Here is a 27,791-nt window from a genome sequence, read left to right as displayed (position 1 = left end):
ATTCGTCTCGTGTCCTCAATTAGGCCTCCCTGGCCACCCTTTCTGAAACCACCGCCCATTCATGTACAGGCACATGTATATACACACACACACACACACACACACACCCCTTTCACCTCCTTGCCTGCTTTATTTCCCTTAACAGCCCTATCACCTAATAAACTCAGTATTTGCTTGTTTCTGGTTTAACACTGCTCCCACCGGGATGTGGGTCCACAAAGACACAGATGTTGTTCTGCTTTATTCTCTACCATGTTGCTGGCCACTGGGCACAATGTAAGGCACACAGTAAGAGCCAAATAAATACTTGAGAAATACATTACAAAGGGTGAGCGCAGACAAAGCAAGAAGGCTAAGGCTGGAAACAGACATGAGACTCTTCAGAATTTAAGCAGCAGAAAACCACAGGAGTAGATGCATTCAACCGGAAGAACCCAGAGCAATGGGACCAAAGTTTTCCAAGTATCCTGAGAGACCACTGAGGCTCCAGAGACTTCAACACTGTCATCCCCAGCTGCGGGACACACACGCCACCTTTTGCTCTAGCCTGTGGCCCGGGACACCGAGCAAACTATCCCTGAAGCCCCTGTGCTCAGGAAAGTCGACTTCAAAGCTCTGTGCTTTCACAGAACCCTGCCCCTCCCTTCCCACCCAAGCAAAACCCACACTGCCATCCAGGGGCCTGAGAACCTTGCCAGCCCGACCAAGGCCGGGGTGCCCTCCCGGGTCTGGAGAACGGCATAGCACTGTGGGATAATGTGCAGTGAGCGTCAGCCTGGCTGAATTCAAATCCCGGCTACCGCTCTTGCAAGCGCCCATCCTGCAGGAGCCCCAAGTGTGAACTCGGCGGTGAGGTTCCTGTGCCTCAGGGTCTTGATGGGACCTGATGTGTAGCAGTTGCTTAACACAAGTTCTTGTTTCCATCAGTCACATAAGAGATGCTCTGGGAAAAGACCGAATGAACAAAACGAAGGAACGACTGGTTCGCATCTAAACCTCTGCCAGCACACAAACAGGCCTGGCTCCCCTCTTCAGAACAAAGGGTGACTCAGAGCTCTCTTAGCTTCCCACATGGGACAGCCAGCTGGGGATGGGCAAATCTAGCCACTGGCAAGACCAGGCTGTGTCCGCAAGCCACAATGAAAGCAAATCTGAGACTGCACCTTCTTCAGGACGCAAAAAAAAAAAAAAGGTGACTGCAGACTGCAGATCCCACGGATCCCTTGACAGGGGGCTGACTTCCCCTCCTCACTTCCTCAGATACAGGGACTCAATTCCACCCCCACCCACCACCTCCCCAGCCCTGAGGTCATCAGCCGGCTAAGACATCTGCTACGGGGCTCCCGAGGCATCAAGGGAAGAGCAAACAGTCAGCACAAAGGGGCTTCACACAGTTCATGAAGAAATCACAGGATCTTCTAATTCCATTTTCCCTGAACTTTCTGAAACCCCTTATATTCGAATCCCCACAGGGAAGCCCTCCCACCTCCTACCTGAGAGTGACGGCTGTGAAAACTGCCTTTGAACCTCACTTAGCTCCGCCCTACTCCGCCACCCACAAGTACACATGTCCATCACGTCATTCCTTTAATGCAACTAACCGCCCAGTTCCCAAGAAGATCCATGCTAGTTTTCATAACCTCCGCATCCTGCTCCAAGTACTTTTTTTTTTTTTGCAAAGATTTATTATTTATTTGAAAGGCAGAGTTACAGACAGGCAGAGCAAGACAGAAAGAGGTCTTCCATCCACTGGTTCACTCCCTAGATGGCCACAATGGCCAAAACTGGTCCTATCGGAAGCCAGGAGCTTCTTCCGGGTTTCCCACCAGGGTGCAAGGGCCCAAGCACTTGGGTCATCCTCTGCTGCTTTTCCGGGTCACAGCATAGAGCTGGATTGGAAGCAGAGCAGCTGGGACTCAAACCAGTGCCCATATGGAATGCTGGCACTGCAGGCAGCAGCTTTACCCACTATGCCACAGCGCCAGCCCTGCTCCAGGTATTTTTTAACAAGAGCTGACCAATCACCTAACACCACGGAGCACAAAGCAGTCTCAGGGTAACCCATCACTGAAATCACACATCAGTCGAATGAGATAGCTATTGATTAAGTTCAACTTCATGGAGACATCAAAGCCCAGCAACTTGCCTGGGGGTCACAGAAGTGGGAAGCAAGAGGAGGCCAGAGGCAAGCCCAGGGCAGCTGGACTCCATGCTCCCATCCCCCAGAGACTGCCAGCAGAATTTTAAGGGTACTACCCCTGATATCACCCATAAACCCTCAGCCGGGCCTGGCTCCATCTGGACGTTAGCTGCCTATCCCCAGGTTAGCTCAAACTGGACCATGTGGACACTCATCAACCACGTGGCCTGGCTTATATACCAGCCGAAAGGGGTCCTACAGGAGTAGCAAACACGCATGAGGTTTTGTGCAACCAAATTTTGGCCAGTAAGGCAGACGCAACCGTGGCTCTAACCACTTTGGAAATTCTGGGCACCGAGAACATAACTGCTCCCTGGAGATGGCGTCTTTGCAGACCTACACTGATGGAGGAACAAGTGTATGTACCAACAGCAAGGGGAGTGCTACAAAGGCATTCACTGAAATTCACACACACACACACAAAAAGGGTGAGGATGGTGCAAGGTGAAGGGACAGGGGTAACCTCACTGGCCTCACCAAAGGAGCGCTCCAGGCACTCTGTGCATTCCAACAAAATGAGCGATTCCGCAGTACAGGGGCCGGAGACGGGGAAGTGTGTGCCTGCCTGGTCACATGGCATTCGCCTCTGTCCAGTGTCAGTTTACCGCTCGGGCTGCCCTCTGGGGTGAGAAGAACTTAATACAGCTTTAGTCTATTAAACCACACCTGTTAAAGGCTTCAAAAATAAAATCAGTCTTCAAAGGCAGAGAGTGGGCAAGATAAGCTCTCTCCACCTGGCTACACTTTCAGAGCTGATGTTAAATTAGTGAAACAGACGGAGGCATTTGAAACCAACACTTAAAACTTTTTATCAGAAGTGATTGTTCCACCATGGTTCTGTAAAAGCCTGGTTTACAAGGTATTCCCGTTAGTGGTGGGAAAGACCCCATGTCACAGATAACAGCCAGGAAGGAAAGAGTAAGCAGATCAAAGGCCGCAGGGCCGAGGGGGTCAAGTGCATAATTTCTGGTTCCTGAAATTATGTACCTATTGTGCACACCAGGAGTCAGCACACACATTTTATAATGGGCCAGATGGTGACTGCTTTAGACTCTGTGGGCCCTACAGTCTCTGTCACAACTACTCAACTCCACTGTTGTAGTATAGAAGTGGTCACGGATACTATCAAAACCAGGGGTAGGGAACCTCTTTTCTGCCAAGGGCCACGTGGATATCTGTAACACCATGCGAAGGCCATACAAAATTATCAACTTAAAACATAGCCTGCTATAGATTTACTGCATTTTGAGTTCTGCCTGTGGTAGCCTTGGTAGAGCTGGACCAAATGGTTTCATGGGCCTTATATGGACCATGGGCTGGATATTCCCCACCCCTGAAAACCAATGAAAGTGGCTGTATTCCAATAAAACTTTATTTACAAAAACAGGTACTGGTCCAGCCTTTAGCCCACTGGCTGTAATTTGCTGACCTGGTCAACACCATGGCAACCAGTTTGGGCTTCCAGCAGGGACCAGATACTAACTATAGCTCTAACGCAATTCTGAAACTGTGTAAATCAACTCTTTCTCTATCTGGTGTAACCGCTTGAAGCACTTTCTGCTACACCATTTTCCCTCTGGTGCCCACATCAGATCACCAATCACAGCCTTTTCTGCCCAGTGTCTCTCCATTTTTTTTTTCAGAAAGTGGAATGGAACATAAAGCTACGCCAATATTAGGTTCCTGAAAAGATGATCCAGGCTCCTTAGCAGTGCCAGCAGAGACAGACGGGAGAAAGGCGTTACCTTAAAGAAAACAGAGGTCCACACCACAAAGACTTCCTCCTTTTGATTCTGCCTATCAGTCCAAAATACACTGAAGCTGTCCAAATCACCAGTCCTAACACTGACCCAGACAGATCCTTCAGCTTGGCCCCTGCTGAAGTTCTTGAGTGTGCCTCTCACCACAAACAACTGCTTATCCACAATTTTATTTCAAGATTTAACTTTTGATATGTCTTTCCTAACAAACCAGCAAAATCCAGATTATAGCTCTTTGTCTCACCTGAACTTCTGGTTTAAAAACTAGCTTCATACCATCTAGCCTTGGATGGGAAAACACTGTAACGTCCCAGCCATACTCCAATTCCCCACAGTGATCCTGCAGACATAGTTAATCAAACTCCACATACCACTGCCTCAGAGTACCCACAGCACTTTGCCCATCACAGTCTGGGCTTTGCAGCCTCACTAAGACTCCACACAGTAGCAGCCCACACACTGCCCACTCATGGCAAGCACTCAAAGACCCGATCGCTGCTGCTGAAGGCCTGCATGCGTGCTCAGTGCAGCTTAACATATTCTGCACGTCAGTCATACAACGGGACAAAACATGAGACCCTGACACTACTCAATGTCAAACTCACCACAGAGCAGAAGGGTGTGTTGCATTACTGCAAACAACTGAGATAATAGCACCCAATGAGCCCTATAGGCATGCTCCAACAGTCGCATTGCTTGTGAATGCATACATGGGAAGTGTATGACTCGAAGTGTTTTACATGATGCCTGTGCCTGTGAACCCACAGCACCCCAGAAGCCTCCCTCATGTTGCGTTCCTGACTATTCCTCTCCTCCATCACCCACAACTAAAAGCCCCCATTTCTGTGCTCTTCGTACTAAGCTTCTCCGTATACCAGAGTACTCCCCTCTGTCCCGCTACTTTCCCTCAACATTACATTTCTGAGACATATGAAGCCTGCTGCATTAGCAGCAATTCACTCTTTTCCCCCACTGCACAATATTTCTACTGAAGAAGGATTTACAGCAGTTAATTTTCTGGAAGCCCACTGTCAATGGACAGTGACTTATTTCCCGTTCAGGCTACGGCGTTAGTCACCACTGTGAACATGCAGGTGTCTCCCACCTGGGCCCTCTGGTGACTAGCTGCGTGCTTCTCTGGCAGGTGTGCAAGCTGCAGACATGGTACTGCTGCTCAGGTCATGGTGTGAGCCAATGTTTGGTCTGAGAAGACACTGTCACTTTTCTTTTTTCTTTTTTAATATTTCATTTATTTACTTGAGTTATAGACAGAGGGAGAAACAGAGAGAAAGGTCTTACATCCGCTGCTTCACTCCCTAAATGGCTGCAACGACCGGAGTTGGGCCAATCCGAAGCCAGGAGCCTCTTCCTGGTCTCCCACGTGGGTGCAGGGGCCCAAGCACTTGGACCAACTTCCACTGCTTCCCCAGGCTACAGCAGAGAACTGGATCAGAAGAGGAGAAGCTAGGAACAGAACTGGCGCCCATATGGGGTGCCGGTGCTGCAGGCAGAGGCTTTGTATGCCACAAGGCAGGCCCATCACTTTTCTTTTAAACTGAATCTCCAGGACGGAAACGAACGTGAGAAACCATTTGATCCAAGTGCCCTGTTGCATGCGGCTTCATTCCACCACGTGCTCAGATGCCCTGAGTGGTCCCCTTTCCTGCAGATTTCCTCCTAAACAGCATAGGATTACAGCCTGGGGCCGAAGAACATGGCCAAGCCAATCTAAACTTCTCCAAGCGACAAACAGAATTAGTTGAACCAAAAGTGAGGGCCTAACGACACCAAACAACAACAGCAGCAAAAGCAGGATGAGTAATTCTTAGTCCCAGACTGGCAAAGCAGAAGGCAGATGTACCAATACCAGGTCCAACGCCCACATGGAGGAAGACAAGACTTTTTTTTTTAAGAACAAAGGAGTGCAGAAGAGTGTTCCTTCGCCAACCTAAGGAAGTTTCCCTTCTCAGAATGACAGTCGAAAGCATCGCCCTCTCATTAGCCTGCTATACATCCATCTTCTTAAAAATGGAAATCAAAACCATCTGTTCTATTGCATAAATTGTTAACTTGCTCGAAGAAACCAGTGTCTCTCAAGAAATGGCCCAGCCTGGGTTATTTGCTGGACAGGAAATGAGAATCAGAATAAGCAGGTCTCTCCCTCTCTCTCGCTGACTCCCTCTCTTTTTCCCCCCGCTGCTGGTGAATCACCAGTTCCCTGGGGAATTCTGGCAGATTCTCAGCCTGGCTGCAGATGACGCTCTGGATCTGTTTATTCAGGTGGAGATTGGATAAAAAACAAGAGCAGCCCAGTGGCGGGATAAACAGCCTCCACTAGGCGGGGTCAGCCCTCCGGAGGCAGGACTGGGCTGTGTCAACCAACCTCCCAACCCGTGCACTTCCGTTAAGGTCGCTCTCCCCTTGGGGTCTTCAACAGTTTCCGTTAACTCTTTGCAAAGTAGAGAGTTGCCATTCCATCTCCATGACAGCACATGGCCGCAGAGACCCTCCTGCAGCAGACGCCACTGGGTTCTCCCACCTATCAGCTTCTCCGGACTGGGACAGAAGCCCCAGCTCAGAAATGGAAAAAATCAAAGGATTCTCCAGAGCCAGTCCCCGCCATCCTGGGGAAATTTACAGTGACCCAACCCATGAATGACAGCTCATCAGGATCCAATCCATGTGATCAGAACATTACTGCGTTTCATTCTAAGATGCGCAAGTGAAAAACAGTAACAACAACAACAATAAAATGTTCTAAGGAAAACGCATGACACGCAACTTCTTAAGTGACAGAAGCCCATAGCTAAGACACTTACTGTCAGATTCCAAATACGTGATGTTCTGAGCCAGGACAAACTAAGGAGAAGGTGAAGAGATCAGGGGGTGGGGAAGAGGCGGGATGAAGCAGAGGAAGGGCAGTCAAGCTATTCCGTATGGCACTGTGTGATGTCGCCAGGTTCCCACCACTACCCACAGGTCAAGTAACTGTTAGCTAGAAATTATGTGTCTGCACTGACTCATCGATAGTAAAAAATGTTCACACTAAAGGAAAACGTTAATAGTAAAGGTTCCGCCACCCACTCGGCTAGGAAGCCTGTGTGTGCCACCTGGTGACACCTTCCAGAAGCCTGGAACAGTGCCGCAAGGGCTCTGCAGCTGCCAACAGCTGGTGGCAGTGTCACCGCACAGAGGGCAGGGCAGCCTCCTGGGGGCATCCTCTGGCTGCTGAGCCACAAAGCAGGCACAGGGCACTTCCTTTGGCAGTAGCCCTCGCTGCGGCAGCCATGGACACAAACCCAACACTCCACTAGTGCTAACCAGCAGCCGGGCTGGGGCGAAGCTCCTCTCACACCCAACCACACTAAATCCTCACCACAGCCCCGGAGGCCAGCATGGTTACCATCCCATTTCACAGATGGCGATGCTGAGACTTGACGAAGATGGCTGAAGGTCATGGCAGGAAGCAGCGCAGCTGGGACTGGAGCCCAGAATAGGAATCCATGGTCCACATCCCTACTTGAGATGTGAAGTGCCTCATGCCAGAAGCAGGCAGAGGACCAGGGGCAGGGAGCACTCTGCGCCTCCCACCTCTTCTCAGCATTCACCAGGGGGTGGTGTCTCCTGTGATGGGCGCACCTGGTGATTAGCACAGAGGCAGCTCCCGGCCCTCTCCAAGCCCCCTGCCTCCCACCAGGGGCCCACACACCGCCACTCACACAGGCCTCCCAGACCCTCAGCCTGCAGCATGCTCTCACAGAGCTGCTGCAGGGCCCAGCCAGATGGCCCCTATTTATATTTAAGGGACCTTCTCCATCCCAAAACAGGTGGACGGCAGTGGCTCTTATGTCCTCGGGCAGTAAGAAGACAGCACAGAACCTGGGCCTCTCGAGTGAATGGAAGACATTTGCTTGCCCGTTGCTCTCCACATGGATGGGACGCCAGGCTATGTTGCTCTCTAGAGTGAGGGAGGCACAGGAAGCTAGAACAACACAGGGGGAGGCACGGCAGTTAAGAAGCCAGTGTCCCAAGGGCCAGTGCTGTGGCATCTGGGCTAAGCCTCCGCCTGCAGCACCAGCATCCCATATGGGCGCTGGTTCAAGCACCGGTTGCTCCACTTCCGATCCAGCTCTCGTCTGCTGGCCTAGGAAAGGAGCAGAAGAGGGCCTAAGTGCTTGAGTTCTTGTGCCTGCGTGGGAGAACCGGAAGGAGCTCCTGACTTCGGACTGGCCCAGCTCTGGCTGTTGGAGCCATCTGGGAAATGAACCAGCGGATGAAAGATCTTTCTCTCTGACTCTCCCTCTCTCTGTCACTCTACCTCTCAAATACATAAAATCTTAAAAAATAAAATAAAATAAATAAGGCCAGCATCCCGTAAGAGAGTGCTCAGGTTTGAGCCCCGGCTCCAGCTCTTCACAGTCCAGGACAGACTCTGGGAGGCAGCATTGATGGTTCAAGTAGTTGGGTCCCTACCACCCATCTGGAAAGCCTGGATCGAGTTCCAGCTCCCATCTTCAATCCATCCCTTCCTGGGTCTTTGCAGACATTTGAGGAGCCAGCCAGCATTTGGAACCTCTCTGTCTGTTAATAATTTAAAAAAGCCTGTGACCAAGAGGACAGAGAGGGGCTGGTGGGTGCCGAGATGCCCCTGAACCTCCCTCACTGGCACATCCCCACGGTTCCCGTGCCAGCTTCCCAAGGACTCCACGGCTCCAGGCAGAGGAGGAAGCTACTTCAGCACTTGGCTGCTGCCTCCAAGACAAGATCCTTCCGCCTCTGGGGAGTGATACCACCGATGTGGCTTTAAAAATAAAACCAGGCCTGCTTCCTGCCCCATCTGGAAGACTTTTGAAATCCAGATCATATGATTTAGGATATCTCTTACCATGCAATTTCCCAAGCTGTCAGCATATGATCTGACTGCACTTTTGGAAGGTTAAGGATGTGTACGGGTGGGATTAAGGAGTCAGCCCTTTAATGCAGTCCTCCTTAGCCAGCTTGAAGACGATAAGACCTTGTACAACATCAAAGTGGCACCGCCGCCAGCACCACTGCTCCGTGGCCCAGAGCCACCCATCCCTCATCTCGTGTGTTCCAGGTCCCTTCGAGAGCCAACACTTGCTCTGTTTCTTTCCTGGAAACAGAACTTCTGATTTTCTTCTGTGCTTGGGCTTTTAAAAACATGTCATCATGCACTTAAATACAAAAGATCCAACTGCGGAACTTCTAGGGAGAAAAACCTTTCAGAGCCAGAACGAGGCAAAGTTCTCAGATCTGAGCCTAACAAAACAACTGACAAAAGGAAAAAGCAATGCATTGGAATTTATCCCCAAATTTAAAATGACTGTTCTGTGAAAGACCCTGTTAGGCCTACGGGCTGGCAGGCAGGACTTCCACATCACCTATCCAACCAAGAACCAGCTTCTAGGACATAGCAGGAACTCATAAAACTCAAACAGCACGTGAAAAACACCAAACAGGCAAAATATACAGACATTTAACAAAAAACAACAACAACAAAAAAAGCAACTTGCAAACACAAGGAAAGATGATCGACATCGTTGGCCCCCAGAGACAGACCAATTAAAACCGTGAGATCTCACTGAACACTTGTCAGGAGATAAAACAAAAAACATCAACACCACAGTGGACCAGAATGCGAAACACTATAGTTTTGGCCTGTCGCTGGCAGCAATGGCAAATGACATGGTTGTTCCAGGAGAGTCCGGCAGCTTCTTCCAAATCTAAACACACAAGTAACATACAACCCATCAGTTGCATTCCTGGGCATTTACTCTGGAGAAATGAAAATGTATGTTTGCCAAGAAACCGTGGCTTTATTTGTAACGACCCCAAACTACAAACACTCCAGCTGTCCTTCTATGGGTGACCAGTTAAATAAAGCATGGTCCACCCACACCACGGTATACGACCCTGCAATAAAAACAAACAACCAGCAATCGGATGAACCTCCAGAGAATTACGGCGAGTGAAAAGAGCCAGTCCCAGAAGGTGATAGGTACTGAGTGATTCCAGCTATTTAACACTCTTTGAACGGAAGAATTACACACACGGGGAAGCGATCGGTGGTCACTGGAGTGTATGGGGACAGGAAGGAAATGGGCGTGGCTGTCAAAGGGCAACCTGACATATCCCTGTGCTGATGGAAATACTCCTGTGTCTTGACAGTATCACTATCCTGCTTAGGAAAGTTTTCCAAAGTGTTACCAAGTTGAAAACTAGGGTAAGAGTATGAAGGGGTCTGTGCCATTTTTTTTTTTTTTATAACTGCATGTGAATCAACAATGATCCCCATGGAAAAAGTTCGACCAACAAAACACCATGACAGTCCTGGAAGCCAACGGGAAGTCCAGTGGTGTTCACGGTGCCACCGCACGGGTGCCTGCTATTTTACGTGGCTTCCTGCTGTTCCATCCAAGAGCAGACGTACTCAGAATGACTGAATTCTCAAAGCCACGCACCGGCACTGCAGAGCCCTGCAGCACTTCTGAAACCTAGGAATATGCACCAAGTGTTTAACTGCTCCCCACCATTTACCAAAGTATCGGGGTTTGGACTCCTAGAGACAAAAGTGTTGCTAATTAAGCCCAGGGCAGCTAGTGTGGCCCTTGCCTGAAATTGTTTATCATCGGCCCTGTGGCCTCTCCCAGCATTCCCTGACCCAAGAGGAGGGTCTGGCTGGACAACAGCGTAAGGGGGCAGATGCAGGGAGCAGGTCTCAGCTTCCCAAAGCATCACTGCTTGGATACTGGCCTCCAGGGTGGGTGTTCCATGAGGCAGGTCGGCAAAGGAGGGGTGCTGGTGAGTGCTCCCACAGAGGCACCTTTCCCTCCGCTTGAATCCGCATTTGCTGCACTCACACCACCCAACTCCTGCTTCCCCAGCCACCTGCTGCAATCCCACAGAAGTGCCGGCAGCTCACTTAATGGGGCAAGTCCATGCTGCCCCTCTCCCTCCCCCAGGAGAGGTCTCAGGGCAGCAGAGGGCATACAACACCCGAGGGCTCTGGTGTCAGCTCAAGGATGAACCCATACCAGGACAGCCTGCCCAAGGCGAAACCAGGGAGAGAGAAAGAATTCAAAGTATAAGCCGGGCACCTGCAGTGAGAGATGGGGGAGGGGTGACTCCTGCCTGCCAGAAGGCACAAGGATGTGGTCTAGCACCTGGCCCACCACTCACACTCTTCAAAGCCCCCTCCCCACCGCCCAAGGAAAAAGAGAATGGAAATGTGTCAGAGCTGTGACGGAATCATCTTAGGAACAGTGGCCACAGCCAGGCACCTTACCGGAAGGCAGGCATGGCGTCGGGGAGTGATGAGGCCAGATGCGGCCCTCTGGGGAGGGAACTGAGGCAAGGAAAAGAAGGACCACATCTGGATGCCTGGGGGCTGAGGCCATGAGGACGTCCCTTAGAGACGCACTGTCTCAGGTTGGGCCGGGCACCAGGGGGCTGGCTAGGACACTAACCCCTACACAGAGCATATGGCTCAGTTGGTCCCCTGCACCGAAGTCACAGACACGCACGTCTCTACCCAGAACCCGGGGTGCTTAGTGGGTTACCCGGGACACCCATTCTCAACTAGAGCCAAGTTTATTCCCAGAAGCACAGACCCCTGGCTTTGGCTCAGGCCTCAGGAGGGAGGCAGTTGGCTGTGTTCTCACAGCCTGGTTGAGTGCGCCTGTTGGGAAACCTTGCCCCCTGATTGCAGAGAGGAGAGATTTGTGAACGCCCAAGTCAGCACTGGAAGCCAGGTGGTCCCACGCCGGTGCTCTCTGAGCAGGACTCCTGCTGAAGAGGTGAGGACGCCACTGCGCACCGGGACGGGACCTTTCCTCCCTGTTCCCGGGCACCCGGCCTCCCGCCCGTGTTCTGCAGGCCACAGGGCAGGACGTCCGCACCCGACTACAGAACGGTGAGTGGAGACAGAAAGCTCACTCTAGACACCCCCGCATCCAGATGGACACAAGCCAAGAGAGGACCAATGTTCTCCATGGGAACACTATGGAGCACCCCTGTGAGGGGCCGCCAGGCTTGTCAACAGGTGCTGGTTTCCTGAGCCCTTGTGGGTATCTCTTTACGGAGGTTAACAGGACACTGAGGCAGTGACAGGATGAACCTTTTTCTGTCCAGGTCACTGACACGACAGAACGCACAGACACACTTTAGGATTTGGAACCCATTTCCTTGGGCAATGTTTTCTTATTTATTTATTTGAAAGGCGGAGAGACAGACAGAGATCTCCCATCTGCTGGTTCAGTCCCACATGCCAGCAACAGCAGGTTGGACTGAGTCAAAGCTGGCAGCCAGGAAATCTGTCCGGATGGACCATGTAGGTGGCAGAGACCCAACTACTCGGACCCTCAGCTGCTGCCTCCCTCGGTACACATTAGCAGGAAGCAAACCCCAGGAGCACAGCGGGGACTCACGTTGAGGCACGCACCTTAACCACTGGGCCCACGGCCCGCCCCCTGGACAACATATTCAATCTCAGGAACTGGAGCTCCTTTCCAGGGAACAGGGTGAAGACAGGCGATGGACTCTTACCGGGAACCATGCAACTGCCTGAGAATCATCCAGTCAGGGCTCCTGTTAACACACACTAGAGAAGGCCAAGGGAGGCAGGGGCCAACCTGGCCCAGGCGGAAAGCCAGGTGGTGAAAGGGTTTATCAGGGCTGTCAGCAAGGCCCAGTGGAAGGGCCCTGCAAAGGCCGTGCCCATGGCGTCCATGCTGGCTCGCTCCACAGACCACCCCTCATTCTGACTCCAAGAACCAAACCGCAATTACAAGGCAGGGAAACTGTGCTTCGTGCATTGATAACCAATGTTTTTCCACTTAGAAAATGCAATTCAAATGACCAGAGGAAAAGCCACATTCCCAAAAGTCCAAGGGAGAATGTCTTCTCGTTTCCAAAATGCTAGTTCTAGTTCACTCTTTGCAACCTTCCTAGGCATCCAGTTCCTAATACAGCCCTCACAAAACCTGTGCCCCAGCTCAGTCTGAGCCCTGGGGTTCTGCAGCATCACAGGACAGCAACCTTCACTTCAGCAGCAACTCCAGAAACTTATCAGGAAAAAGGTGTTTAAAGAGCTGGAGAGAATGTGTGCCTACAGCTTAAGTATAAGAGGGTTTTTCACCCTTAGGATGAGACTTGCCTGATTCACAGGTGGACTGCTAATGAGAGAAGGGTGGGCTGGCTTTTGGGGGAGAAATGATCCAGATAACGGGACCAATCCTCAAATTCCAGGACCACCAGATGAGGTGATCAGGCCTAATCAGACCAACACCCTCCTGTGTACACTGCAAAAGCAATTTCCTGGTCACGTTAAGCAGCAAACTGCCCATCTCCTAATTATATCAATGGTGAAAGAGGTAGCTGAAACCATGGATAAGGACCCCTAGACTCTTAAGTGCCGAACTGAAGGCTAGTCATAGCGTTTATTTCCCATCCTCCTGCAGAGAGAAAGGAAAACAAAGTAAGGAGAGTGGGAGAATCCTGCCCGTTTTACATGATAGGTGTGACACATTTTGTTTCTAATTGCCTAGCTGGCGGCTCATAGGAACCGCACACTGCTGCACACTGGAAGGACCTGCTGAGCTTACACACACACACACACACACACACACAACCTACTCTCATGCTTGCACCCAACCATAGCTCTGGACTCAGCTGACCAGTCATGTGGCCTGGGCATCCAGATTTCTATCAGCTCCTCAGGTCACTCTCAGCCAGGGATGAGAGCCACTATACTACTCCAACAGCCTGCTTGTTTCTGCAGCAACTACCAAGAGTAGAGGAACAGGCAACGTGGACAGAGGAGGGAAATCGGGTGCACTGCTACACTCGGAGTGCCAATAAAGCAAACAAACACACTGGGAAGATTAGGGAGATATACATACGGATTTTCTAGACACTTCAGCTGGCTCCCAAGGGGAGCCATACGGGTCTGTGCAAGTTAACATGGGTTTCTAGGCACTATAAGCAGACTCTCTCTAGTCTTTGGTTCTAGGCTTCCTGGCTCAGCTCGGAAGAAACCAAAACCCCTAAGAACACCGCAGCAAAAGCCAGGCTGGCCTTGGCCACAACCCCGAAGGTGCTCAGGATTCATCGGAACAGTGGAAAAGGCTAATGCTTGGCACACACTAGCTACCATACTCTGGATGGTAAACTGCATCGTTCCGTTATCTCTAACAGCCTGGCATCAGCAAGGATCAGCTCAGGACTACAAGGCCTGTGGCTCAGAGAGCCCACGTAGGTGGCCCAGCCAGGGTGCTGAAGGCAGCTCTCTGGCCCACATCAGGGTGTGCCCTTCTCACAGCCATCACCGCCCCCACCATGCAGACCTGCTCTGTGCTCTCAGAGGCCACAGGAAGTGAGAACCGGGGCAGGGAAGAGATCGGTTTGTCCCTGCCTCTTTCCTACTACGAGGCCGGGAAGGAGCCATGGGATTTACACACTGCCTTCCTGGCAGCCTCCCCAGTGACAGGGTGCTTCTGAGCCTTGAAGAGACTCCACCAGGAGACGACCAGGGGCATAATCCCAGAGCGCCACGGGGGCGTGGCCTGCAGATCGCGCGTTTTCATCTCCTTGCTGGTAGAAGCTGAGAAGACAAAGACCACAAATTGGCACATTCACCTCACTGCGTGGGTCTGAAAGGCTTCCAGGAAGTGAGGAGACTACCTGGGAATTCACCTTGAAGCGCTGGCCTCGAGCATAGCTCTCCACTCGGCGAGAATCCGCTGGCACAGTCCAGCAACAAGCTGCGGCTCTGCCGAGACCTGACCACAACATGGTTTCTCTTCCCTGCGCCCTGACAGATGGTCAATACCAGCTCTGAATAACCAACCTGCCCGTGTGACTGAGGGGTGGGGTGGACCCGCCAGCCTAACCTTCAGGGCATGAAGAGGACATCCTGTTGCTTTGTATCAGATTTGAAACTCATACCAGGGGCTACCCCAAGGAGGTTCAACTAAGCCCACAAACAGGCCTTTGGTGCAAGGAGGAGACTCAGGGAGACACGCTGCCCGGCCTGTGGGAGGCCCTCTCAGCCCACGTCCCAGGGCAACATCAGGGTCTTGGGGCCAGGTTTTCCAGGCCTTACATGATTGGATATGCCAGCCCAGACAGGACAAGGCCCTCAGGGCTTCTAGAAGGCACACTGTCAGGTGCACAGTGAGCACAAGCCCCAGAAATGGAGAATCATGAGCAAGGGAGCCAGCTTTGTCTCTTCCTAGCTCTGTGACCTCATGCAAGTTACTTGCACCCTCTCTGTGCCTAGGGTATCTCAGAGAACGGCACACGTGACACATGAAGCCAAAGCATGCCAGACCACGTAGGCTGACGGTCACTACAGGTTCATCTCAAGAGCTGGAACCATACTCAGGCGACCCCGCCAACATCTGACAATTTTCATACCAAAAAAAATTAGGCAACTTTGCATGACTCAATCATCCTATCGCTTAACATCCTTGCCTTTGAGAAAGCAGGGTTCATCTAGTATTCCACATCCCACCCAAGAACGACAGCTTTATGAAAGGAAGGTCCAGCTTAAATGCAAACACATTTCTTCCACTTGGGCTGTAAAAGCTGAAAATGGCTCCCAGGTGTGAGCAGACACAATAGGCCCCACCTCTTCTGCAAGGTCACCTCGCAGGTCAAAGTCAAGCCAGCCATTTTCGGATTAGGTGCACATACACTTGAGGTCTCCCCAGTGGTAACTGGATTACAGGAGCCACCTGCAGGAAGTGAGGAGGGGGAGGGGGAGGAGGAAATGGTCCCAGTTGGAACAAAACTGTTGATATGGACAAGAGCCAGCCCCTTTCACATGGGGATTGTGCAACCACGGAGCTGCTCTGCTTCCTCGCTCCACTTCATGCAGCCCTGACGAGTTTTCGGCACCCAGTGCTGGAAGAGGAGGCACTTCCCCCTCCGAGGCCATCCATGACTTCCCAGCCTCCAGAGCAGCCTGTATCCCCCTGGATCCTGCACACTATAGAAACGTTCCGTGGACATCATGAAAAGGGGGCCGGGGGAGACAAAGAGAGGAAAGAAGGGAGGGAGAGAGCACACCCCCAACAAAAGACAAGTTTCCAGAACAGAACTTGAGCCACGGAGTTCCCTAACAGGGCGGTGACTTTCAAGACTAACTTCCTATTCCAAAGGCTCTCCCTACCCTGCAGCCAATCTGTTCCCCTCACTGTGTCAGCAAATAACTTGCAGATGTACCTCTCCTCAGGCTGGCTCACCACCCCCATTCCCAAAGAAATGGAGGGTGAGGAGAGGGGGATGAACAGGACAGAGAGGAAAAGGACAAGTCACAACTGTGTGATCTGGCAGGCTCACAGAGGCAGCCGCCGCGGCTCCCCTCCCAGACAGAGACTCACATGGACTCAGGGGCAAGCGGCAGACGGCACTGCAGAAGCCCTCAGAAGTGTCTGGGACAGCGCCGCTTTCTTGTGAACTGGGCCCTTGGTTTTCTAACGTGAGGCTCATGGGTGGCAACCAGCACATGACGAGGCTGCAGCTCTCACCAGCGCGGGTCCTGCTCTGCTCCCTGACGGAAGCTGGCTTGGCTACTGCAGACAGCCCATCGCCCAAAGGGGTTGGGGTGGGAGAGACTGGCCTAAAAATGGACCCAGCCACATCCTATCAGTACGCCTGCAAGTGCTGGCTAAATACGCTCAGTGTTCCAGCTCACACCCATCTTCTAAGAGGGAAGGGAGGAGACCGGCAGTACAGGGCTCCTTAGCCGCCTGCTCTGTCTGGGAGCCTTCTCCGTCACACACCCGAGCCTGGACAGGAGGGAGGCACCCCCTGTCAGTCCCCAGCTCTTGCATGACAGTGGCCGCTGGCCACCTTTCCCAGCAGCAAGACCACGAGGTCTTTGGGGCATGACCCTAAGGCCCCAGGCTATCCATTTGCACCAGGGTTCACGACCCTGCAGACAAACCGGCTTGGGGTTCCTCTGCTTTCCTTTTCCCCTTTGGCCCACTGTTGACCACAGCGTCACAATGGAAGAAGGCCAGGGAGATGGGCTGACAGCAACCCACTGGCTCCGGAACAGTGTGAGGCTGGGAAGAAGCCACGAGGCAGCTGGGCAAGCAGGGGAAATATCCACCTTTCAACTTCCACTTGGAACCAAGTGGCGCCGTTCAAGCCAGGCAAGGACAAAGATTAATCTGGCCCCAGCAACTGACAGCAGCAAGGTGAGTGGTGCTAACGCTGACACCTGCAACTTGACGCAGGGCTGTCAGGAGAGCCGCCAAGGCCCACAAACTGAGATAACAACAGGTCTCTCGCCTCTGTAGCTACAGGCCTGCTGGAGACACCAACACACAACAAGTTATACACCAAGAATGGAAAACAGCCCTAGGTCTCCAACCCTGAGCCGCAGCCAGGTGTCTTCTGCCCACAGTGTCCACTGCCCCTAGAACTTTCCCCAGAAGGGGTTACCTTGGGACCAGCATTGTGGCATAGCAGATTAACCAACCATTTTCGAAGTTGGCATCCCATATGGACATCTATATGGACACCCAGCTGTCCCACTTCTGATCCAGCTAGCTATTAATGACCTGGGAAAAACACTGATTTGAAAATGGCCCGGCTGGCACCGCAGCTCACTTGGCTAATCCTCCGCCTGTGGCACTGGCACCCCGGGTTCTAGTCCCGGTTGGGGCGCCGGATTCTGTCCCGGTTGCTCCTCTTCCAGTCCAGCTCTCTGCTGTGGCCCAGGAAGGTAGTTGAAGATGGCCCAAGTGCTTGGGCCCTGCACCCGCATAGGAGACCAGGAGGAGGCGCCTGGCTCCTGGCTCCGATCAGCACAGCGCACTGGCCGTAGCGGCCATTTTGGGGGTGAACCAACAGGTCTCTAACTCTGCCTGTCAAAAATTAAAAAAAAAAAAAAAAAAAAAGAAAAGAAAAAAAGAAAATGGCCCCAAGTCCTTGGGCCCTTGCATGCACATGAGAGACCTGGAGGAAGCTCCTGGCTCCTAGTTTCAGCCTGGTCCTGTCCACATCCATCTGGGGAGTGAACCAGCAGCAAAAGAAGATGGATCTGTCTTCCTCTCTAACTCTTTCAAATAAATAAATAAAGGTTAAAAAAAAAAAAAAAAAAAGAGGGGCTGGGGCACAGGCATTCCATATGGGCCCCCGTTCTAGTCCCAGCTGCTCCTCTTCTGATCTAGCTCTCTGCTATGGCCTGGGAAAGCAGTGGAAGCTGGCTCAAGTCCTTGGACCCCTGTAGCCACGTGAAGGACCAGGAAGAAGATCCTGGCTCTTGGCTTCAGATCAGCTCGGCTCTGGCTGTTGTGGCCATTTGATAGTGAACCAGTGGATGGAAGACCTTTCTCTCGGTCTCTCCCTCTCACTTGTGTAACTCTATCTCTCAAATAAATTTAAAAAAAAAAAAAAAAAGCCTAAAAAAAAAGAAGTGCTTACCTTAAAAGGGCTTTTGAGCCTTGGTGTCTCAATCATTTGCCTGTTGTGCCAGTTAAACAGAGATTTTGTCTAAATAACTCCTCATTGTCCACCAAAGCCCAAGCACTTCACTGAGGACTCGACATAGGAGCCTTGGGTTCTCCCTCCACCCCCATTCAGCTCTGAAAGACAGGCTCCCAGACCAGCAGCAGCACCAGGGAACTGGTGAGCAGAGCAACTCTGCTTCCACTCCAGACCATGGAGTCAGAAACAGCCACATGGCCAGCTGTCTGGGCAAGCTGTCCAGGAAATGCTGACCACGCTCAAACCTGAGAAGCCATGATCTACTACTAAGGGTAGGACCATCACCCAAGGGAATGGGCAAGAGGTTCCAGCCACAGAATCTGCTCACCTTAAGTAAAAGTGAACCAATCTTCAAAGACCCAAAGGGGGAACCATGGCCCCATTTTAAATGGATTTGCCTGTTGCACCATTTTTCACTAGAGCTTGTTTTTTCCTTTTAGCATCTGGGAACTCAAGAGGTTGCTTAAGGAACAAGGAACAGGCACCTGAACTTGACCTTGAAAATACAGCTTTGCCCAGTTTCTTCCTAAGGTGGCTGCAGTCACCATCAACTCCACTTCCTTTTTTCTTTAAGATTTATTTGAAAGGCAGCGTTACAGAGAGCGAGCAAGAGCGAGCGAGCGAACAAGAGGCAAAGATATCGAGATCTTCCATCCACTGGTTCACTCCCCAAATGGCTGCAATATCCAGAACTGGGCTGGTCCAAATCCAGGAAGCAGAAGCTCCTCTCGGTCTCCCATGTGAGTGCAGGGGCCCAAGTACCTGGGCCATCCTCTGCTGTTTTCCCAGGTGAGTTAGCAGGGAGATGGAATGGAAGTAGAGCACCCGGGACTTGAACAGGCACCATACAGGATGCTGGCACTGCAGGTGGCACCTCTACTTGCTATCCCACAGCACAGTCCCATTTTCTTTTTTATTTTATTTTTTTTTATTTTTTTGACAGGCAGAGTGGACAGTGAGAGAGAGAGACAGAGAGAAAGGTCTTCCTTTGCTGTTGGTTCACCCTCCAATGGCCGCCGCGGCTGGCGCACCGCGCTGACCCGAAGGCAGGAGCCAGGTGCTTCTCCTGGTCTCCCATGGGGTGCAGGGCCCAAGGACTTGGGCCATCCTCCACTGCACTCCCGGGCCACAGCAGAGAGCTTGCCTGGAAGAGGGGCAACCGGGACAGAATCCGGCGCCCCGACCGGGACTAGAAGCCGGTGTGCTGGCGCCGCAAGGCGGAGGATTAGCCTAGTGAGCCGCGGCGCCGGCCTTCCCTATTTTCTAACAACACACCTGATGAGGCCCTGGCTCTCATGATGGGAGGGAGATGCCAGGCAACACAGGCCTCCAGAGAAAGGAAGCAGGATCCTTGCCCCTGAGAATAACAGCTACCTGTACCGGTTTTCCTACAAATAAACACAGAAAGGGCCCCACACTGGAGACTACCACTCAACTTAAAAAAATGTATTTAATTTATTTGTAAGGTAGAGAGACATGGATGGACAGAGATCTCTCATCTGCTTGTTCACTCCCCAAATGCCCACAGCAGTAGAAGCTAGTCAAGACAGAAGACAATAGCTGCAAATTCAATCCAGGTCTTCCAGGTGAGTGGCATGAACCCATCTATTTGAGACAGTCCCCTGCTGCTTACCAGGGCACACATTAGCAAAAAGCTGCAATCAGGAGTGGAGCCAGCACTCGAACCCACGCACTCTGATATGGGAGGCGGGTGTTCTGAGTCGCTTCCTAACCATGTGCCAAATGCCTGCCTGCCCTTATCACTCAACTTTGTAAAGATAACCAATTACATCAAACTTCTAAAGTATTATCAAAAGATTTTCATACGAATTCTTTATTATTCTATCTGCACATGATGACCTGCTTTCAGGTGATGCAACACAGAGTAAGTTCAAGGGCAGGTAAGTGAAGAGAAAGCCCAGAGGCCTCAACCCAGCTCCTCAAAGGCAGAATACACCGCACAGCCACACTCACACACACGGGGCTTTAGGAGCCCGCTGATTATTACCTTTCTTTTTTCACCTGTGCTTCAGGCCAGCTCACCAATGGCCCTCGCCCAGAGCCCAAAGCTGAGCTTGCTCCTCCAGAGTGGAATCCTGGGTCCCTCTCCCCTTCCTTGCAGGCTGGGCCCTCTGAGGGCTCTCATTATCCTCCTTGGCCCTGCCTGGCAGCAGATCACGACAGCCTCCCCTCTAAGGCTGCTCTTTAATTACGCTTTAATGTGAATTGATCTTTGCATTAATGAGGCTGTAAAGAAGATTGATGTCGCCTGTCTTTCCCAGCGGTCTGCAAGGTAGCATGCGCGTTAAGTACTCCCATTGATTTCCCTTCACCAGCAGCGCACCGAGGCCCCGCAGCCTCCACCCAGGCCCCCTCCACCCCCGCCTCCCCCCTGGTGGGGTCACAGACAGGAAGCCGAAGTGCTTTCCTTCCAAGTTTTATCTTCTCGAAGTTATAATACATGAAGAAATGTTAACGGTCCCATTGCTTTTATTTAATCATTTTTTGGCAACTAAAGGGGGCAGCAAAACGGAGACGGTTAAAGCCACTGCTGGTATTTTTATTGAAATCATTCATATTCTAGTCCTCTAGATGCATTTGTCAAGGAGAGAGAAAAATACTTTACCAAGCAAAGCTAGCTTTCAGGGAAGCAGTACGGGAAGTGACTGTAAGGGGTATGGAGCTTGTTTGGGGGCAACAAAAATATCCCACAATTAGCACTGAGCATTGCACACGGAGAATGCACTGACAAGGGCTGAACGACACACTTCAAAATGGTGACTGTCTGTTATCTCTAAAATTATTTTAAAAACATTTTTCAAGATTAGGAGTAAAAGGTATTTGCATGTGCTTGCAAATACAACATAAACCTAAGGAATTTTAATAGCAGCATTACAAAGTCACAAGTAACCGTGCAGCTAATTTGTGCTCCGATCTCCCACGTGATCATGGACAGCGGTGAGGGGACAGCCAGCGACTAAGCGTTGGCCATGGCAGGAAGCTTCAACCGGACCAGCAAATGCCGAAGGAGGTAGGTGGGCCAGCCAGGCTGGACTACAGCCTGTGTGGGGAGAGGGAGAAAAAGCCACCTGCACAGCAAGCTCTCTTACTCCTAGGCTGAAAACATTCAACCGTTTCCACTACAACCCATCTTCTCAACGATACAAGCACAGTCACCACAGGCAAAGCGGAAATTTTTCTTCAACAGAAACATCACTTGGGCATCAGACAAAATTACTGTTGCCGTGGGAATCGTAACTTGAGTTTCCTGGACTTCGAACTTCTGAAAAAAACAAAAACAAAAAACTCAAACGTAAAAAAAATCGACTGGCAGAGTCTGCCCTCATTTAACAAAAAAGTCTGTTTCTTTTTCTGAGAACTACTTTACGGAATTAGCTCCCTCACTCCAACCCAATCCTATTAAAAGCTTTCCCTGAGTTTTACGCTTTCTGTTATTAAGGATAAATGGCTCTGGTATTATCCTCAGAGTGCGATGCAAATAAACCTGTTCTTGGACAAATACTTCAGCTGAACTACATTCCCTTAATTAGAAAGTATTAACCAATTGACATTCTGGTTGACTGCAGTTCCCAAAATTCTAGAACTCTCTTTGGAAGCCAGGTGCAAAATAAAACCCTTTCCCACGAGGTCCTCCCAACTGTGACAGCCGGCACAGCCGGGAACGCGGGTCTGAGACATCACAGAGCTCTTGTGTGAGCGAGTGCCCGGCAGAGAAGCAATGAACCCCTGAGGCAAAGTCCACAATTACAGGTGTCTGAGCGCAACGGCACCAACGCTGCTTCTGTGCAGAGAGAGTGACAGTGGTTTCGGGTCACTGGGTCTTTGGGGGCATTTACTGCCTCTCCTCTCCGCTTCCGGTTGTGAATGCTGTGAGCGTCTTTCACCATCTCCTCTGACAAATGAGGAAACAGCAAGTTCTCTTGGGTTACAACTGCACTGACCGCTTCTCACATTCGTGTTCCTGTGACAATCCTCTGCTTCCAACAGAAGGGGAGCAGGAGCTCGGGGACTAAGGACACAGACTCTCGACTGTTAACTGCCACATTCCCAGGCACCGTGCTGGGGTTTCCACGTCACCTTGGGAAGACCCCTAGGCCACAACTGTGTGGCCACCAAGGGTGCCGACTACTGGCAGAGCACTGGACACCTTTGAGTTCTGCAGTTCTGAAAAGCAAGACACGAGAGCAAAGCCTGAAGGCCTGGAACCTCCACGTGGGTGGAGATGCTAGGTCCTCTGCCTTTGCGGGTCCGGATGGGACGGCTGTCAGGTGATGCTCCGCTGCTTCCTACACTGGAATTACTTCTCTGTCCTTTGCATGCCCTCTTGGAAAATACCAGAAGGTATGAAGGAAGATAAAAAGTCATCTATAATCCCGCTCCCAGACATCCCACTGCTCAACTCCCTTTTGAGGCACGAAACCCCGGCATCTGGTCTAGGACAGAGGAACAGGCGCAGCTCAGAGCAAACGAGGATAAAGACCTTTCACTGTGCTTTCAGAGAAATCACTGACCAAGTCAGAGGGAGACCAGCCTCAGGCGAAAGAGGTGGCTGCCAATGCTAACCTACATTTTCCAAACCGATTCAAAACAGGGAGGGAGGCTTTCTCTCTCTGTCTCTTGCTTTACATATTTCAATGCTGTCTAATGGAATAGCAGGAACAAGGCCAAACAGCCCCACTGTTCCTGGCACTGAAGCCAAGGAACAGAAATGTATTTTTAGACAGCAGAGCAAGGTGCAAGTCAAGGTGCCACAGGCCCACGGGACAAGCCAGGAGCCCCACTTGTCTCTGCCAAAGGCTGGTTCAGAGTCCCCTGCACGTGGGTGGGTGAAGGAGGGACACGCGGGCATTTCTGTCCACTTGTACTTCTACCTCTCTTCGTTCCACCCCTCGCAAGACCCTCACGGAGCCTCGGTTTCTTGTCTGGTCCTGGCTCCCTCACCAGTGGAGGCACAAGAGGATGTAAACCAGCACTTCTCAAACTTCCCCCACTGGGCCACTGGCCAGGACCCCTGGTGAAGGCTGGGATGTTGCACTTGTGACATAGTCAGAGCAGAAACGACACAGCTACTCCATGAGCTGTGTTTCAGGCAACAAGGAGTTACAAGCGTCTTCAAGTGCTTTGCGTTATGAACACACGAGGGATTACCCCACCCCTAATTAGCCTCACGTAAGGGCAACTCATTTAATTTAGCCAGCAATTAAACACCTCCTGGATGCCACGCACAGAGACTAACTGGGTGTAAAAAGAAGGCTAGACCTCTGCCTATCGATCAAAGGAACAAAAGCCCACAGACACCCAGGCAGAAGCACTCGTCACCACTGATCAAACACCTACATATGAGGTGCAAGGCCAGGACCTTCGTATATGCTCCCCTCCCCCTCAGTCTCACTCTTCCCACACATAAAATGGACCAAGGACATATCTGATAAATGAGGAAAATGAAGATCTGAGAGATTAAGTCAGCCCAGGACACACATGCCGAGCCCCATTTCTGACCCTGTGGCTTTCCTGCAGCTCCAGCACGCCTTGAAGAGGGTTAAGCTCGGGCCGTGTTTCATAAGGACATAGCACCTTCTCAACACAAGGCCCGTGGCCAGTAAAAACCTGAGCCCCGCAGGCTACACCTGCGATCTTAGTAATGGCACCTTCCTGCCAAAGCCCTCTGCTCAGCTGAGCCTGCTGTTGAGAAAAGATACATTCAGGTGAGCAAATGACTTACAAAACCAGCAAAATCAAAATACAGTAAATCTATGCAGCGCTGGAGTGGAAACAGGAAATTCAGTGTGAAGAGGGAGGCGCTCTGTTGGGGAAGCTGCCAATAAAATCTGCTTGAGAAACTGTTGGACTCACGGCTGGTGTATCTGCAAAGACCTCTGGGTGAGTTTAAAACATGCCGACACCTCCACCTGGCTGCTGAAGAAACAGGGGTCTGGCCAGGTGCTTAATTCTCTGGCACAGGCTCTTTCAAGCTTGACAACCTCCCATATGAAAAATGTGACTCAGTTTACTTTAATGGCTTAAAAAAAAAAAATGAGTGCCGCCCCCAGACCTCTGAAATCAACATAAAAATAAGGAATGAGTTGTCACAGTTTTTTTCTTTTTAAAGCCATAAAAGTATACAGAGTAACATTCCCAAACTTGCCAACATAGGCTTTCCAACTTTTAATTCACAGAGCTTCCTTTAACTCTCATTTAGTCACCCAAGTTGCAGCTGAACCGCTGGGAGCAAGGAACACAGAGCCCCGAACCTCTAGGCTTTCAACAGGATCAGTTTTCCCACCAAATCAGAGAGGAGGCAACACTTGGAACTTTTTAGTTCTGCAAACCCCGCAACAGCAAGCAAGGCATTGGTCATGATCACAGGAACTTCATGATGGACAGCTGTCTGTCACCAGCGAGGTTCTCCTGCCACCAGAGGCCAGCACGGCAACACCACACAGCCCAGGGTCCCCCCCCAGGGCACCACTTACAGAAACAGAGAGACGACATGTGACGAAGCAGCTCCCAGGGATGGTATGGCAGTCAACTCATTATTGTTGAGGTACCTGGAACGACAAGGAGGAATTAACCACTTCAAGCATTTAAATTAGTAGTTTCAAATCATACACCTATGAGGAAAATCAGAAAACACTACTGAGCTAGCCGTACTAAGAACATCTTCTAATCTCTCTCTCACACACACACACACACACACACACACAGACTTTAACAAAATTGAGTGCTCAAAGGGAGAGAGGAGGCACAGGAAGGCAAGAGCTAACCAAGATTCCCACTCACGGTGAAAAGTCTCCTATCTCGCATGGAGCTCACAACTCAGAGCTCACACACACACACACAGGGAACAGGCCAAGATGTAGGCTCGGGACGAAAGCACCCCGAGACCATCAACACGAGTGTGCCAGGCTGGCACGAGTCTGGAAAGGCCTTGGGGAGCGCAGAGCGCCCCCTCCTGGTTGTTGCCTACACATCCGAGGCCTGGTGTTCTGCCTGTGCCAAAGACCAGCATGTGCAGAACCACAGCCCCAGGGCTTGGGACACACGGGGCCTATTATTTCAATGCCTCATCTGTGACATAAGAAGGAAACTGGACTCGCATCCAGCTGAGATTTCCAATTTCTCTGGACTTTGATGAAGCCCGGGATGGGGGCGGGGAGGAACCCTGAAAACATACATATATACTCGTTTTGCACACATTCTAAAAACGCTAAGCAGAGAGACTTCCTCTCCAAGCTCCCTTCCTGCCTGCATATTCTAAATCTGCCTTCCCATCGTCAGTATCTCTCAAAAGAAGGAGCAGCACAGCTCGCCTGGTCTGCCCCCGGAGGCTCGGCAAGCTGGCCTCCTTACATGGACATGTTCTTCCAAATCTGGAAAGAATATCCAAACTCAGACTTGCCAAGTGAGCCCAAAAAGCCTCCAGGAAGCCAGGGCCCAGTGCTCAGGCCTGCTGCCGGGTGACACGCTGGAAAGAAACCGTATTTCTGAGGGAGAGTCGAGGGCGTAGAACTGCGTCCTCTTGTTCTCCATTTTTAAGGGAGTTATTACATCTCATAGAGCAGCTTGTTACCGGCTGAAGACAAAATCCACTGAAATGGCAGCTGTATTCAGACAAGCACCCAGCGAGCATTTGCTTAAACAGAATAATCTGGTTGTCCGCCATCTCTTATAGAACTGAATAGGAAAAGAAAAAAAAATGAGAAAAGGCCTCGAATTATCCCATTTGCTGTCTTCAATGCCAAAGCCAGTTAGGGATGGAGCTTGGCAATTACTGGGCCGTGGGACACAGACTGCCTGTTTCAACAGCGGCATGGCTGGAGCATCTGGCAGAGAGAAAGCAGATCTGTATCATGTGGCAAATCCTTTCTCCACTTAAAGGGCCCTTGTTTGTGTGTTGAAATAGACAATTAATTACTTTAACAGTCTCTTATCTGACTGGCCCCTAAATCAGATTGTTTCTGCTTCACCTTTTATCTCATCCAGCCCCGCTGTGATCTGTTTCCCAGCTAGGGGATACTTAAAACTGCACCAGTCGTAATCTCGACTAATAAATTTCCATAGTACCTATCAAGGCAGCTAATTAGTAGAAAAGGCCCTCGGGTTTATCTGAGTAGAAAACACGAGGGTCAGGGAGCGGCTGCCCATTCGTCAGCCTGCTAAGATACCTCGATTTGAGATTTATTCTCAAATACAGAGGACAGTAGCGGTAACAACAGCAGGAGAAAGCTTTTTGAGGGTCTACTACATGCAAGGTGCAACACTAAAGAGTTTTTCTGGTGTGGTAACTTGTCTTTAGGCTCCTGGAAGTAGGTCCCAGGCACAATTCCAGGGACCTAGAGGATCTAGCTTTAAAGTCTTCGTTCTTAATCCATTATTCTCCTCTATTTCTGAACAACCACAGCAAAAACTAAACAACAACAACAAAAAAAAACAAAAACCCCACATACATTATTTAATTTCATCACTACAACCCTGAAGGAGGTAGTAGGTACAATTACTATTCCCTACATGACACTAAGTCAGTTTAAGTAACAAATCTACGGTCACACAACTGGGGCGGGGGGCAGTCAAGAGAAAAACAAGGGCGGGAGTCATGTTACAGCAGGTTAAGCCACTTGGGACACGCATATCCCATACTGAAGTGCTGGATTGAGTGTCAGGTACTCCACACCTTTTTTTTTTTTTTTGGACAGGTAGAGTGGACAGTGAGAGAGAGAGAGACAGACAGAGACAGAGACAGAGAGAAAGGTCTTCCTTTTTTTTTTGCCGTTGGTTCAACCTCCAATGGCCGCCGCATCACGCTGATCCGAAGCCAGGAGCCAGGTGCTTCTCCTGGTCTCCCATGCAGGTGCAGGGCCCAAGCACTTGGGCCATCCTCCACTGCCTTCCTGGGGCACAGCAGAGAGCTGGCCTGGAAGAGGAGCAACTAGGACAGAATCCGGCACCCTGAGCAGGACTAGAACCCGGTGTGTCGGCGCCACAAGGTGGAGGATTAGCCTATTGAGCCACGGCGCCGGCTTACTCCACACTTTCAATCCAGCATCCTGCCAATGTGCCTGGGAGACAGAAGATCATGGCCCAAGTGCTGGGGTCCGAGCCACCAACATGGGAGACCCTGTTAGAGTTCCTGGCTCTTAGGTTTGGCCTGGCCCCACCCGTTTTTGCAAGCATTTCGGAAGTGAACCAGTGGATATAAGAGATCTCTCCCTCTTCCTCTCAAACCCCTTCTGTCTCTCTCTTGCGCTCTGTCACTCTGCCTTTCAAATAAGTCTTTGAAAAAACATATAGAG

The 27,791-nt window shown here is 51.0% G+C and overlaps 1 protein-coding gene across 5 annotated transcripts in view; it reads right to left on the bottom strand.

Moving 5' to 3' along the window:
- Window positions 1-27,791, bottom strand: part of LRIG1 (leucine rich repeats and immunoglobulin like domains 1) — a 118,384-nt gene that overhangs the window by 42,508 nt on the left and 48,085 nt on the right. For all 5 annotated transcript variants that reach the window (XM_089305442.1, XM_002713424.6, XM_070050621.2 and 2 more), the window contains one exon: window positions 24,975-25,049. Coding sequence is in view for 1 of the 5 variants with exons in the window: in XM_002713424.6 (XP_002713470.1) it covers window positions 24,975-25,049 (75 nt within the window). In the remaining 4 variants the exon portion in view is untranslated. The remainder of the gene's footprint in view (window positions 1-24,974; window positions 25,050-27,791) is intronic.

The sequence above is a fragment of the Oryctolagus cuniculus genome, chromosome 10 (genome assembly GCF_051225735.1).
Source record: "Oryctolagus cuniculus isolate XC-2025 breed Fujian yellow rabbit chromosome 10, ASM5122573v1, whole genome shotgun sequence".
NCBI classification, from domain to species: domain Eukaryota; kingdom Metazoa; phylum Chordata; class Mammalia; order Lagomorpha; family Leporidae; genus Oryctolagus; species Oryctolagus cuniculus.
The sequence above is the reverse complement of the archived record's forward strand: the minus strand, read 5'-3'. Positions and strand labels throughout refer to the sequence as shown.